This window comes from Aethalodelphis obliquidens, unplaced genomic scaffold (assembly GCF_003676395.1).
Source record: "Aethalodelphis obliquidens isolate GAN/ISIS:26980383/991018 unplaced genomic scaffold, ASM367639v1 scaffold53, whole genome shotgun sequence".
NCBI classification, from domain to species: Eukaryota; Metazoa; Chordata; class Mammalia; order Artiodactyla; family Delphinidae; genus Aethalodelphis; species Aethalodelphis obliquidens.
In genome coordinates this window covers 4297093-4311659 of record NW_020837997.1, presented here as the reverse complement: position 1 = coordinate 4311659, position 14567 = coordinate 4297093, and the positions used below count along the sequence as shown (strand labels likewise).

Genomic DNA, 14567 nt, shown 5'->3' with positions numbered 1-14567 from the left:
TTTCCATTTACAGTTATTACAAATATTGGCTATTTTCCCCGTGTTGTACAGTACATCCTTGAGCCTGTCTTACACCCAGTAGCTTATGCCTCCCACTCCACAACCCCTGTGTTGCCCCTCCCCCCACCCCCATTGGTAACCACTACTTTGTTCTTTACATCTGTGAGTCTACTTCTTTTTTGTTATATTCACTAGTTTGTTGTATTTTTTAGATGCCACATATAAGTGAGATCATACAGTATTTGTCTTTCTCTGTCTGACTTATTTCACTTAACATCATACCCTCCAAGTCCATCTATGTCTCTGCAAATGGCAAAATTTTGTCCTTTTTATGACTGAGTAGTATTCCATTGTGTACACACACACACACACACACACGCATCTTTTTTTATCCATTCATCTGTTGATGGACACATAGGTTGCTTCCATATCTTGGCAATTGTAAACAATGCTGCTATGAACGCTGGGGCACAGGAATATTTTCAAATTAGTGTTTGTTTTTTTCAAGAGTGGAATTGCTGGGTCATATAGTGTTCTATTTCTAGTTTTCTGAGAAACCTCCATACTGTTTTCTGCAATGACTATACCAATTTACATTCCTACCAACAGTGTACAAGGGTTCCCTTTTATCCACATCCTTGCCCACAGAATAGCAGTAATTTCCAGGAAGGAAATGTTCATATCAATAGGAATAGAATAGAGATTAGCTATGGGGAAAAGCTGTTTTCTAGGAGATGGTCTGAGCAAGAACGTGCTGAGATGAGATTTGGAGGACAAGGAGGAACCAAGCACAGCTGAGTTCCAAAAACAGTAAGTGCATGAGAATGGAAGGATGTCTGGGCCCTGCAGGAACAGAAGTGAGGCTGGATTAGGGAGCAAGGTAGACAGTGGGACAGGCTGAGGCTGTGTGGGCATCAGGGTCCAGACCATGCAAGAATCCATCAGCCACTAGATGGGATTTGAAATTTCATGACCCAGATATTAGACCTGTGGAGCTGGGGGTGGAGGTCAGAGATGTTGGAGGTCCTGGAGAGAATGTAGAGGTCACCGGAGCTGAAAGAATTGTTGGATCCTATCATGAAGCAACGAGAGGCTAGAGTTATTAATGGAAACTTGCATCTCTACCTTAGCTTAACCTGAGACTTTTGCTGGTCTGAGGCTATTGTGGGGCTGAGTGTCTGGGGGATGGGGCATACTTTCCTCCCAGGGAGCAGGCTGAGGGAGGAAGGGTCCCAGGGTCATGGGAATATCTGAGCCCTCATTACTCACTGCTGGTGGTGGGGATCCAGTACTGATGGTTATAACCTGCAGAGAGAGGCAGAAAGAAAGAGTAAGATGATGGGAGAAGGTTAAGAAAGGAGTGAAGGGGGACTTCCCTGGCAGTCCAGTGGTTAAGACTTCACCTTCCAATGCAGGGGGTGCGGGTTCATTCCCTGTTCAGGGAGCTAAGATCCCACATGCCTCACGGCCAAAAAAACCAAAACTTAAAGCAGAAGCAATACTGTAACAAATTCAGTAAAGACTTAAAAACAAAAAAAAGGAATGAAGTGTAGAACTGGAAACACAAGCTCACAGACCTTACTGAGTGCTTTCTTTGAGATTCATCAGTAAATAAAGATGGTTATTCTTTATGAGTTAACTGCCTCATACTCTGATGCTCCTGATAATTTCATCCTCATAACCATTAACCTTAAAGAAAATAATGATCAAATCACCCTCAATATTGTGGAGATTTACTAGGTGCCTGGAATAATATCAACCTCATCAAATAAATAATAAGGACAGCAATTTTATGTGTGTTTCCAGCCTTATTTGTGTTCTCTTCATCCATGACATATAATTTTGTCCTTGCTCGTTGAGTTTCTCCCAATACCCAGCTCTCCAAAGACAAAGTTTGACCTTTGACAGCATAGTTCTTGGACTCCTGTAATGTTGGACTGAGAATAGTGAGGGAGATGGAGAGAGAGACAGACTTGGGGGGTCAGCCAGAGAATATAAAGTTGGAGAATATGAGAAAATGGAGGAAAGAGGATTTGAATAAGTATGGTTCTGGATAATGGATTGGATCCTCTTTGATGCTCTGTAAGAAATGCAAGTAAAACTTAGACTTATTTTATATTTAATAGTCTCATTGGGTTTCTTGAAATGAAACTCTTCTCTGAGACTTGACCAAGTGGAGCCTGTGGTTTACTTGGGTTATTCAGGTTTCATCTCATTTGACTCACACTTAGGTGACTTTTTTTTTTTTTTAAATAATGAATTGGCTTATGTAATTATGGAGGCTGAAAAGTCCCAAGATCTGCCCTCTGTAAGCTGGCGACCCAGGAGAGTCAATGGTGTAGTTCCAGTCCAAGTTCGTAGGTGACTTTTTAAAAAATTCCATTCTAAAAATGGACAAAGTGTGGAGAGGTCATGACTTGCCCAGGGCCACAGAGTAAGCAATAGGCAGGACCAGGGCTAAATTAAAGCAAGACCTATAATTCACCAAAACCCATAGTGGTTAACTACTACTTTTAGGTAATTCCCAAGGACTGCTGAAATACAAAACAGATTTTAATCCAGGTAGAAAGAAATTGTCCAAGGTGATATAGTAGGGACATAATTACTTAGTTTAAATTGTTGTATTAGGGGCCGCTTAATATACTTTTCCATCCTGAGATTTGAGGTTTGTTATAGCTGGGTTAGTCTGAGCTGTAGCCTAGTAATTAGGTGGGCTTAGATTTTCGAGTCAATTTAGGTTTGAGTCTCGATTCTACCACATGTATTAGCTGTCTGATCTTGGGAAAATGGACTGCTGAAATACAAAACAGATTTTAATCCAGGTAGAAAAATTCAGAGTTGTTTTGGAAACAGGTGTGCTGGTCTCTGTGGAATGGAGCCATGAGGTTGTTGCATTTGGCTGACCAGGGGAAACAGTCAGAGTTTGATCAACTGAGCTGGTCTCTGTCCCAGAACTAGTAACCAGTGAGGTCACCACCCCCAGTACATCAGGGGAGACAGTCGGAGTTGGAACAGCTGAACTGACTTCTTCCCCAGAACTTGTAGCTGTTGGGGGTGTGCTGTCTGATTCACTATGAGAAACATTCAGGATTGCCCTGGAAACAGTTGGGCTAGTCTCTGCAGGATGAGTGACCCATGAGGTTGTGGTCTCTGGCTCACCAAAGGAAACAGTCAGAGTTGGAACAGCTGCACTGGTCTCTGCCCCAGAACTAGGGACCAGTGAGGGTGTAGTCTGTGGTCCTCTATTGAAAATAGATGGGGTTGTCATGGGAACTACTGTGCTGGTCTTGTCTCCAGGTCTGGTGACAAATGAGGCTGTCATCTTTGGAACATCTGGGGTTGTGCTGATCATTCCTGTTGTGCTTATGCTGGCTGTTTTATCTGATGTCCTAAGGAGAGACAGCATACCTGAAGTGGGAGTAGAGACTCTGGTAGTCAAAGTCACTGTGGAAGTGGTCTTCAGAACCATGGCAGTTGTCTCTGCCCTCTCTTTCCCTCCTGTTGATAGTCCTGTGAATTGTAGGAGGGACACATGATTACTACTTACTGGGTTGGCAATCGCTTATTTTTTCTCCACATCAGGAAAGGGAGAGAAATGTCTGCCTGGGGTGTTCCAGTGATGCTTCTGGAATGGGAAAAGGAATTGTGATTGGCATTCCCTCACCCTACCTGACTCATCTTGGGCTGCAACTCCTCCATGAATTCTTTTTCTGTTTAAAAGTATTTATTTAGAACAGGAATAGAATTTTAAAACATCAGTTTATAGGACTTCCCTGGTGGTTCTGTGGTTAAGACTCCATACTTCCAATGCAAGGGGCACTGGTTCGATCCCTGGTTGGGGAGCTAAGATCCCACATGCTGTGCGGCGGCCAAGAAAATATATTAAAAAATCAGTTTATGAGTTTATTATAAACATTAAGAGCATGAAAATAAAAAGAGAACAGTGAAAAAACTGAAAATGGAAACCGACATAAGGTTTATTATTTTTTTCTCAGGTAGAAATCAGAATAATAACAACAGAAACAAAACTCAAAAACATAATGGAGTAAAACTTTCCTTAAAAAAGATCCATGCATGGGACTACCCTGGTGCTCCAGTGGTAAAGAATCCACCTTCCAATGCAGGGGATGTGGGTTCGATCCCTGGTCAGGGAACTAAGATCCCACATGCCGTGAGGCAACTAAGCCTGCGTGCTGCAACTACTGAGCTCGCGGGCCTCAACAAGAGAGCCTGCATGCCGCAAACTACAGAGCCCATGCATTCTGGACCCCACGCACCACAACTACAGAAACCACACTCCCTGGAGCCTGCGCACCACAACTAGAGAGAGAAAATCTGCATGCCACAGCTAGAGAGAAGCCCGTGTGCTGCAAAGAAAGATCCTGCATGCCTCAGAGAAGATCCTGCATGCCACAACTAAGACTCAACGCAGGCAAAAATAAATTAAATAAATAAATAAATCTTAAAAAAAATAAGATCCATGCACATAAAATGAAAGAGCTCTCTGAAATCCGAATAAATCTAATTGCTCTTTTTATTAACTATAAACACAGGTGGCAGCTATATTGCCCAAGTTCAAGAGAGTATAAATACCTCAGGACCATATTGGAATAATCATTAATCTAAAATGAGTGAAAGTAGGAGAAGGAAGAGAGAAAAAGATTGATCCAGAAAATTAGACCACTGCTCATTTTTTAACCAGAGCTGTGATGATATTTATTTGTTTAGCTTTGAAAAAAATATCTATCTATTCTGAACACACCCTCACAGAGATCCTGAGTCTGTCAGTCAGGCTATCATCTGGGCAAGTGTTCTATCACCACAGGCAGTTTCTTCATAAGCATCTCTGGTTGGGAACTGACAGTTGAGAATATGATACTGAAATGGAGCAGGACCCTATTGTCTTTGACCCCCATGTCCTCAGCCTGCCTTTTGTCTGTGGAAACACTTTAGCCAAAGAATAAGTTTAATCAGAGAAGTGAGAAAATGCAGAAGCAAAGAAAAGCAGTCAAACAAGACTAAATGATAGTTTAGTCATTAAGCAAAGTCAAGGACCTTTAGGTCCTTCTCAAGGGCTATAGATAATATTCTGAGCCGTATCCTGTGAGCTGTCTTGTAGAGACTGAAACCCCTACCAGGTGGAAGAAATTAACTACATGATGACCAGACCGTAGCTATGACATAAGCTGACACGATTCCAAGAATTTGCCTCAAAGAAATGGAAACAAACTGGCCCTAAAACTGTACTTAAAACAATCAAGATGATGCTGGTCAGACCACTGATGACCAATTTCAAGATGACTGTGAGAGCTGACTCTGCTGTTTCTGCATGTAGCCCCATCCCTCCGTCTATAAAAGCTCTTGCCCACCGGTTGTGGGGGTGGGAGTTGGCCTTTGGACAGGAGTCTGCCCTCCCCTCTCCCTGCAGTTGCTGGCATCCAAAATAAAGCAAACTTTCCACCAACCTTGCCTCTTTATTGGCTTTTGAGCGGTAAGCAGTTGGGCCCCACTTTCGGTTACAAATAATAATATCATAACTGGAGACCTCTCATTTGTTAAGTATCCTATATTAATTGTCATTTTAAACCTTTAAAATTATGATTACATAGTAATCACTTTTATTCTATGGATGAAAGAGCCGATCCTCAGGGAGGTTAAAATTTTTAGATAGTACATCCGAAGACTTGACTTTATTTAATGCACCCAATACCTATTTTGATGTAGATATTTCTCCCCACACTTTACAGATAGGAGCTTAAGCAATATATCCAAGATCATCAAGTAAGTAGCTACTGGAACCAGTACGCAGAGATTTTTTTTTTTTTTTTTTTTGCGGTATGCGGGCCTCTCACTGCTGTGGCCTCTCCCATTGCGGAGCACAGGCTCCGGACGCGCAGGCTCAGCAGGCCCAGCCGCTCCGCGGCATGTGGGATCTTCCTGGACCGGGGCACAAACCCATGTCCCCTGCATCGGCAGGCGGACTCTCAACCACTGTGCCACCAGGGAAGCCCCGTAGGGATTTTTTTTTTTTAATTAATTAATTTTTTTTTTGGCTGTGTTAGGTCTTCGTTTCTGTGCGAGGGCTTTCTCCAGTTGCGGCGAGCGGGGGCCACTCTTCATCGCCGTGCGCGGGCCTCTCACTGTCACGGCCTCTCCCGGCGCGCAGGCTCAGTAGTTGTATCTCACGGGCTTAGTTGCTCTGCGGCATGTGGGATCTTCCCAGACCAGGGCTCAAACCCGTGTCCCCTGCATTGGCAGGCAGATTCTTAACCACTGCGCCACCAGGGAAGCCCCCGCAGAGATTTTTGATATTTAATTACATCTAGAGTGTCTAGACCAGGATTTAAACTGTAGTTCATGTAAGTCTAAGAACTTTACCTTTTTCGATAAACTATTCAGGAAGTGAGAAGGAGATCCTGGGAAGTTTGGCCAAGCATGGATAACCCACAAGACTGTGGTTAACGTTGCCATTCGCTAGGGAATGAGGTTACAAATGGATTAAAAAATTTTTTTTTGGCTGCGTTAGGTCTTCGTTGCTGCGCTCAGACTTTCTCTAGTTGCGGCGAGTGGGGGCTACTCTTCGTTGCGGTGCGCGGGCTTCTCATTGTGGTGGCATGTCGTTGCAGAGCATGGGCCCTAGGGTGCGCAGGCTTCAGTAGTTGCGGCATGTGGGCTCAGTAGTTGTGGCGCGTGAGCTTAGTTGCCCCGCGGCATGTGGGATCTTCCTGAACCAGGGCTTGAACCCGTGTCCCCTGCATTAGCAGGTGGATTCTTAACCACTGTGCCACCAGGGAAGTCCCACACAAATGGATTTTTTTTTTTTTTTTTTTTGCAGTACGCGGGCCTCTCACTGTTGCGGCCTCTCCCGTTGCAGAGCACAGGCTCCAGACACGCAGGCTCAATGGCCATGGCTCACGGGCCCAGCCGCTCCACGGCATGTGGGATCCTCTCAGACCGGGGCATGAACCCGTGTCCCCTGCATCGGCAGGCGGGCTCTCAACCACTGCGCCACCAGGGAAGCCCACAAATGGATTTTTGAAAATAGGTTTCAGGTTGTTTTTTTTTTGTATTTATAAAACGAAATCCTCAAAGTTCTAGTCACTTTCTATAAATTTCTCTGATATATTTATTGTCTCCTCAATGCATATCAGTCAGAGAAGTAGATGTGGAAACTCCTCCATGAATTCTTGACCACCCCCTGTTTCCAGATGTTCTCTGTACTCTCCCTCTGAGCCTTTGTTCAAGCTGTTTTCTCTACCTGCCATGCCCATCTCTCACAGGTTTTATGTTCTGCCCTTCTTCAAACCCTAGCTCAAATCTACCTTTACAAATCCATGTAGGAATCCATCTGTCCCTTCTCAATGTTTCCTCATCATACTGTCTGAACCTGCACTGTACCACCCCTCCCAGTCTGCCTGGTAATATCTACTAATGTCTGACTGCTTGGCATATTGTAGGCGCTCAACAAATATTTGTTGAATGAATGAACAAATACATGGATGAATATGCACATTAGCAGGTCTCCTCTGACTTGAGAGAGATCATGCATCTTTGTGCTTAAGAGCTTGGGCTCTTACGCCACATTAGTGTTCTGGCTCCTCCACTAAACAGATGTGTGGCTCTTTAAGTTGTCAGATCTTGCTAGACCTCCATTTTCTTATCTATAAAGTAGGAATAAGTACAGTGGTCATCTCAGAGTCTTGATAAAAATGCACCAAGCACAATGCCTCCTGTTTTGTAATAAGATGTTACCACTACTACCACTACTATTTATCTACTATTACCACTGTTATTACTACTCTTGCTACTACCTACTACTACTACTTTTAGTACTCTCACTGCCTCTATCTACTATTTCTGCTGTTATTACTACTGTTACTACTACCACTGCCACTACCTAACATTACTGCTGTTACTACTACTGTTACCACCTATTACTACTGTTGTTGCTGTTACTACTACTATTACCACCTATTACTACTGTTACTACCACCACTACTACTACTGTCTACTATTATCTACTATTGCTAGAGTTATTACTACTGTTACTACTATCACTGCCTCTACCTACCATTTCTGCTGTTATTAATACTGTTAATGCTACCACTGCTGCTACCAACCATTACTGCTGCTACTACTACTATTACCACCTATTACTACTGTTATTGCTACTACTGCTGCTGCTGCCTGCTATTACCTACTATTGCTAGAGTTATTGCTACAGTTAGTAGCTACAATCACACATTATTACTACTCCTGCTCTTTGGACTTCTAATATACAATAAATGTTTACTGAATTGAATTTGCCAGGAACCATGCTAGCTGGCCAAGGTGACTGGAATTCAGTCTCTGAGGAAGAGTAGAGTGATATTGGCTGAGACAGCAGCTACTCACCAGGCCTTCAGAAAAAGGTCCCCAGGAAGGAGGAAGAACTACAGGGAGGCTTCTCTATAAAGACCACAAAGCCTACTGGAGGTTGCTGCAGGGAGAGGGACAAAAGGAGGAGGATTTGGACTCTGATGGTGGAACAATGTCCTTGGGTTGCTGGGTATACCCTAAAAAACATCGCCAAGAGTACACATCCTAATGTGTTTAATATGTATTTGATGATGAAGATGATGATGAGCAAATTGCCTAACATGCCTTGTATTTTTGAGCCTCACAAGAACACTGAGTGTATATCCTATTATTCTTGTCATTGTACAGACCAGGGAAAAGACAGAAACTCAGAGATCATCATTTGCCAAGATCACACAGCTACTGACTGATAGTGTGGAAATTTGAACATAGTCCTCTCTGAATCCTAGACCTATGCTCTCAACCACTGCAGGTTATTAATTCCCTAACCGAGTTTCAGGATCTTGTGGGGGCCAGGATGGAAAGGAAGGATGTAAGGAGAAAATGACCATGGGGGTGGGGTCCTCAAGGATTCTCTAATTTAGTGGTCTCAGCCTGGGGCAGTTTTGCTCCCAGGAGACACTTGGCAATGTCAGGAGGCATTTTTGGTTGTCACAGCTGTGTGTATATGGAGGGTGCTACTGGCATCCTGTGAGCAGAGGCCAGGGATGCTGTTGAACATCCTACAGCCCCCTACAACAAGTAGTTATCTGCCCAAAATATCGATAGTACTGAGGTTGAGAAATCCCGCTCTATATTGAAAGAAGCCAATGAATATGGTTAGCTATACCTCATAAACTTTGCCATCTAAATATTGGTTATCACCTGAAGCTCAGTGATCCATTTCCAAGTGATCTGGTGTAGCCAACTGGCAATGCCTCACTCATATCCCACAAGCACTCACTGCTGTAGTACGTAATCACAACGGGATCCTAATGCAGCCCCTGTAGCTCTGCACCTAAGGGCTTTCACTTAGCCTGTGTGTCCGGCAGGCTGGAAGTGCTGAGGGTTACCTCCAGGACCAAGCAGCCCATGGCCAGCAATGGAAGGAAGTTGGATGATAAACACTCCAGCCACTTGGCTAGGTGAGGTGTTCTATGCTGTCTCCTAGAGGTCCCGAGTGGAACTGACACTCTTTTGCCCACAGCTGTGAGCTGCTCAGGAAAGCACCTTGCATTGACTTCCTTTCCTTCTCTTCTCCAGCGCTTCCTGGGACCAACCCCCACCTAAAATAAACTACTTGCCCACATCCTTAACTCATGTCTGCTTCTGCGGGGAGCCAACCAAAGATACCTGGGTCACAGGATAAGACTAATAACCTGACTGGTAGTGACTCTGTCCAAAGCCTGGATCTGGCAAAAAGCTTCCAAAATGTACTGGTAAAATAGTCTGGTCTCTAAAAATGTTGGAAAATGGGACATCCCTGGTGGCGCAGTGGTTAAGGATCCGTCTGCCAATGCAGGGGACACGGGTTCGACCCCTGGTCCGTGAAGATCCCACATGCCGTGGAGCAACTAAGCCTGTGCACCACAACTACTGAGCCTGCACTCTAGAGCCCCCGAGCCACAACTACTGAGACCACGTGCCACAACTACTGAAACCTGCATGCCTAGAGCCCATGCTCTGCAACAAGAGAAGCCACTGTAATGAGAAGCCCACACATCGTAATGAAGAGTAGCCCCTGCTGGACGCAACTAGAGAAAGCCTGCGTGCAGCAATGAAGACCCAACGCAGCCAAAAATAAATAAATAAATAAACAGATAAATAAATAAATAAAATTTTAAAAAATGTTGGAAGAAACTTAATGGGTATGGGGAACTTTACCTTTTAGCCATGTGGTGAGGAGAACCCCTCTCCTCACCATGCACCTCTTAAACACTCATGCAGACCAATAATACTGTAACATGTTAGTAGGTGCTTTTCAGCAAAAATATTATACAGTCAAATAATTATGTAAAACCCTGTGTTGAATAAGGCTGAACAAGTTTCTTTACAGCAGGATATCTCAGAGCCTTTAACATGCTTATGCATGTTATTACCCTCTAGGAAGGAGCAATGTTTTTTTGTTTGTTTGTTTGGCACACCACGCGGCTTGTGGAATCTTAGTTCCTTGACCAGGGATTGAACCCGTGCCCCCTGCAATGGAAGCACAGAGTCCTAACCATTGGGCCGCCAGGGAATTTCCAGGAGCAACATGTTTGTCAGACTTTTTTGGCCACAAACTTTTTGTCCTTTTGTTAAAGGGCATCCAAGCATTACAAGGGCTTAAAAAGTTTTCTGAATGTTGTTTTCTGCCCGTCTACAGTCTCATCTCTCACCATCTCATCTGTATATTTCATAGTTTAGCAAAGGTGAATTATTTGTACCTCCCAAATATGTCCAGATTTTACCCTTCCCTGTGCCTTTGCATGCAACTCTCCCTTCTGTCCAGAATGTCTTCATCAGTTCTCCTTGTCTTCCTGCTAAATTCCTCTTCATCGTTTCAAACACAGCTCAAATGTTACCTCCTCCATGAAGCCTTCCTTCTACCATTCAAGTACTTTAAAGTTGCATCATATAACTAATAAGGACCTACTTTATAGCACAGGGAACTCTACTCAATACTCTGTAAAGGCCTGTATGGGAAAAGAATCTAAAAAAGAGTGGATATATGTATATGTGTGTAACTGATTCACTTTTCTGTACACCTGAAACTAACACAACATTGTAAGTCAACTATACTCCAATAAAAATTTTTTTAAAACTTGCATCATAATTATTTTTTTCCTTTGCTGTCTCCTGTACTGGACTGAGAGCTCCATGGATGCAATGCCGATCTATTTTCATCTGTGCATCCTTAGTTTATGTCATAGTTTCTAACACACAGTAAATTATTAATAAGCACTTTCAGAGTTAAGTTAAACTGGGTCGGATTTGTGAAGCTGACATATCCAACCTTGAACTAAACTCACTCAGCATGTTATGAGGGAATGAAAGGTAACATCTACCTGGTAACAACTTGACAAAGATTCAGTTGAGACAGGGAAACCCATGGCAACTCCACATAGTTCTTTCTCTAAAGAAACAAACATTTCATCCCTCTGGAACAGGAAATAAAGGCATAAGTCGGATTACTGGGAAGTAAGCAAAGTTGAACCTACCTCTAAGACTAGCAGACGTGGATGCCAGGGGGACATGGACGGTGGTGTCTCCATGTGCTGCTTCATTGGGTATCTTTGTGATATGCTCCACAATGCCGTCAGTCCCTGCAGGAGAGGGTAGGAAAGAGACCTAGAGTAACTCATCTCATCCAGAAGGATAACATGGTCTAAATAGATCCACTTAATTTGACTACACAATGCATTTCTTCTCAACCATCTGTATGGATTGGAACCAGGGCTGTGTTCATCCATTCACACAGAGATTCATCCATCTTTCTGTCCATCTACCCTTATATCTACCCATTCCATCCATCCTTCCTTTTATCCTTTCTTCCTACCATGCATCTTTCCTTTCATATTTCCTCTCTCCTTTCTTTGCAACTTTTCATCCCTACAGTATTTCCTTCAATCTTTATTTCCTTCAATCCTTTCTTCCATCCATCTTCCTTATTTTCACCCTTCCCTCTATACATTCATCCTTTCTTCTATACATCCATCTTTTCTTCTTTCATTCATCTATCACTCCATTCTTCCTTTCTTCCTTCCTCCCATCCAACCACAGTCCTACCTTCTTTCCATTCCACTCATCACTTGCTTACTGAACACCCATCACTGAACTATCAAGCCACGTTTTAAGACATGGGTCAATAGCCATCAATGTGTCTAACCTGATTGTGAATTGTTAAAACTGGTTTGGGAAATAATCAAATCACCCTTCTGTACATATTGTCTAGTGAATAGGTGCTGGAGTAGTTGGAGGGCCTTGTTGGATTTGTGTCCAGAACAAAATCTGGCATCAAATTCAACTTATCCAAGGAATGGAATCCTCCCAAGAAGTTCCCTACCTCATCTACTGTTCTTTTGGAGGTGGTGTTTCTCCTCCTAGGTCCTAAGTACTTCCCACATCCATAGGTACTTTGTTCCCTCGATTTTCATTCACTCACCTTTTTCTTTCCCTTCTCCTTGCTGACTCTCTTCTCAATATAGAAACATGCTCAGTTTAAAGGAGGAATCTCTCCTTTTATCTATGTATTATTTTATCTGTTGTTTCAGTCCTCTAAAACTCATTGATGCTCCCTTCATTAGAATCCCTGAGGACCCACATGTTGTCAGAGAACTTCTCACCTCATTTCAATTTGGCTATTCTGTAGCATTTGATGGAACTGACCATCCCTCCTTCCTAAAACTCTCTCTTCCTCTGGCTTCTGTGAGGCCAGAATCTCTTGCTTTTCCTCCTATCTCTTGGACCACTCCTGCCTAGCCTAATGGCTAAGAACATAGGTTCCTAGTCCCATATAATCTGAGTTCTTATCACTTACCAGCTTTAATGATCTTGATCAAATTACTCAACCTCTCTCTGTATCAGTTGACTCATTTGTAGAATGGGCTTATAATAGTCCCTTCTCAAACTGTGTTCCAATGAGGAATTTAATAGAACAGCATTTGACACAGAATAAGTGTTCCATAAACGTTTGTTGTTATCATTATTGTCGTCATCAACATTAGCTGTAATGTTACAACATCCATCATGGTACTATAATTATTCAACTACTTACTTATTTAGCTTTGTTCCCCCAGTGCTTATTTCAATGCCTGAACATGAAAATAGATCAACATATATGTTTGCTAAAGGAATTTCTGGTGCAGTAATAAACTCCTAATTAACTCCTTTTTACCTGTCGGAAAAGAAGCCATTTTCTGTGAGCCCCAAATAATGAGAGTGTAGGAGCAGTGGGTCCTTACTTGTCAACTGGGTTGAGTGTGGAAGAACTTGAGAAGAACTTGTCACTGTTCCCAAACCAACACTCTCTGTCATTCTGGTATCCGTAATGGGTGGTAAAGATGTCCTGACTGGCTGCGTCCAAGTCTGCAAAGTACCGGCTGTAACCAAGGGTAATGCAGCAGTGCTTTGGCTCTCTGCCTCAAGGTTGGTGTCTACTATTCTTGGGGTAGCTGGTGAGGAAGTAATCCAATGGGGGAGTGGGCTGGTTGAAGAATCAGTGGTACGGAAGGTCAAAGAGGGGAATGGTATTGAAGCTGAAGAAGGTAGACTCTCTGCAGTGGTGGGCATAGTAGCATCCCCAGGGCCTGATTCTGTCCTAGAAAATGGACTAACTGAAATGGCACCTGGAACTCCAGATGTAGCAAAGGAAGCCATGGGCTCTGACAAATAAGGTGTTAGTGTGTTATTAGCAAAAATGGTCTCAGCTGAAGACAGCATATCTGTGCTTAGGTAACGTGTATTTTCTGATACAGGCACAGAAAGATTGGATTCTGGGACAGTTATGCCAGCAGACCTTGTAATGGAGAGAGAAGTGTAAAAGCGTGTGACTGTTTCCACTGGAATGTCAGTATACTGTGTAGACAGAGGCTGATCTGGTGCTGATACTTTCACAGAAGACGTAGCATCAGTCCTGGGACCCTTCAAACCATGAGTGGACAGAGGCGATGAAGGTGTGTTTGTGAGTGTGCTTGAGCTGGAATCCAAGGCTATTCTTGTCTCCTTCAGTCTAGGAGTCAGATGGGAAAGTGTCTTCGTCTCAAAGGAGGAACGCATTGATGAGGAAGGAGTGGTCTCATACACGGAGGAAGCAGTACCCATAGGATATGTGGTGCTGGAGGACTCAGGAAAAATTGGGACAGAGGAACTTAGTTCGTGTCCAGAACTGCTGGAACCCACAGTACTCATTATTGTGTATAGGGGAGGAAGAATTTTCGCTGTATCTATGGAGAATTCAGAGGTGGAAATTATCTCAACTGTGGGACTACTCAAAGTTGGAGGTAACGTGGTCACTGCTACCAAGGTTGTACCCAATCTGTCTTCGGTCTTCCCCAGACCACGGGTGAGAACTGAGGTCACAGGTGTAGGAGAGGAGGGGCTCCTCCCTGATAATGTGGATGGCTCAGGAGAGTGTGTTCTCATGGTAGGTACAATCACTGTGGAAGATGGAGAGCCAGTTTCTATCACAGAGGCAGGGCTTGGCCAAGACACATCCTCGGGACCTCTGCTGCTGAGAGTGGTCATCTCTG

The 14567-nt window shown here is 43.6% G+C and overlaps 1 protein-coding gene across 1 annotated transcript in view; it reads right to left on the bottom strand.

Annotated features, from left to right (window-relative positions):
- Positions 1-1261: 1261 nt before the first annotated feature.
- The window catches only part of MUC16 (mucin 16, cell surface associated), an 18372-nt gene continuing 5066 nt past the window's right edge, over positions 1262-14567 (bottom strand). The window contains exons 4-7 of the mRNA XM_027085842.1: positions 13281-14474; positions 11538-11642; positions 2905-3510; positions 1262-1305 (exon numbers count right to left, since the gene is read on the bottom strand). Of these exons, the coding sequence (XP_026941643.1) occupies positions 1262-1305; positions 2905-3510; positions 11538-11642; positions 13281-14474 (1949 nt within the window). The remainder of the gene's footprint in view (positions 1306-2904; positions 3511-11537; positions 11643-13280; positions 14475-14567) is intronic.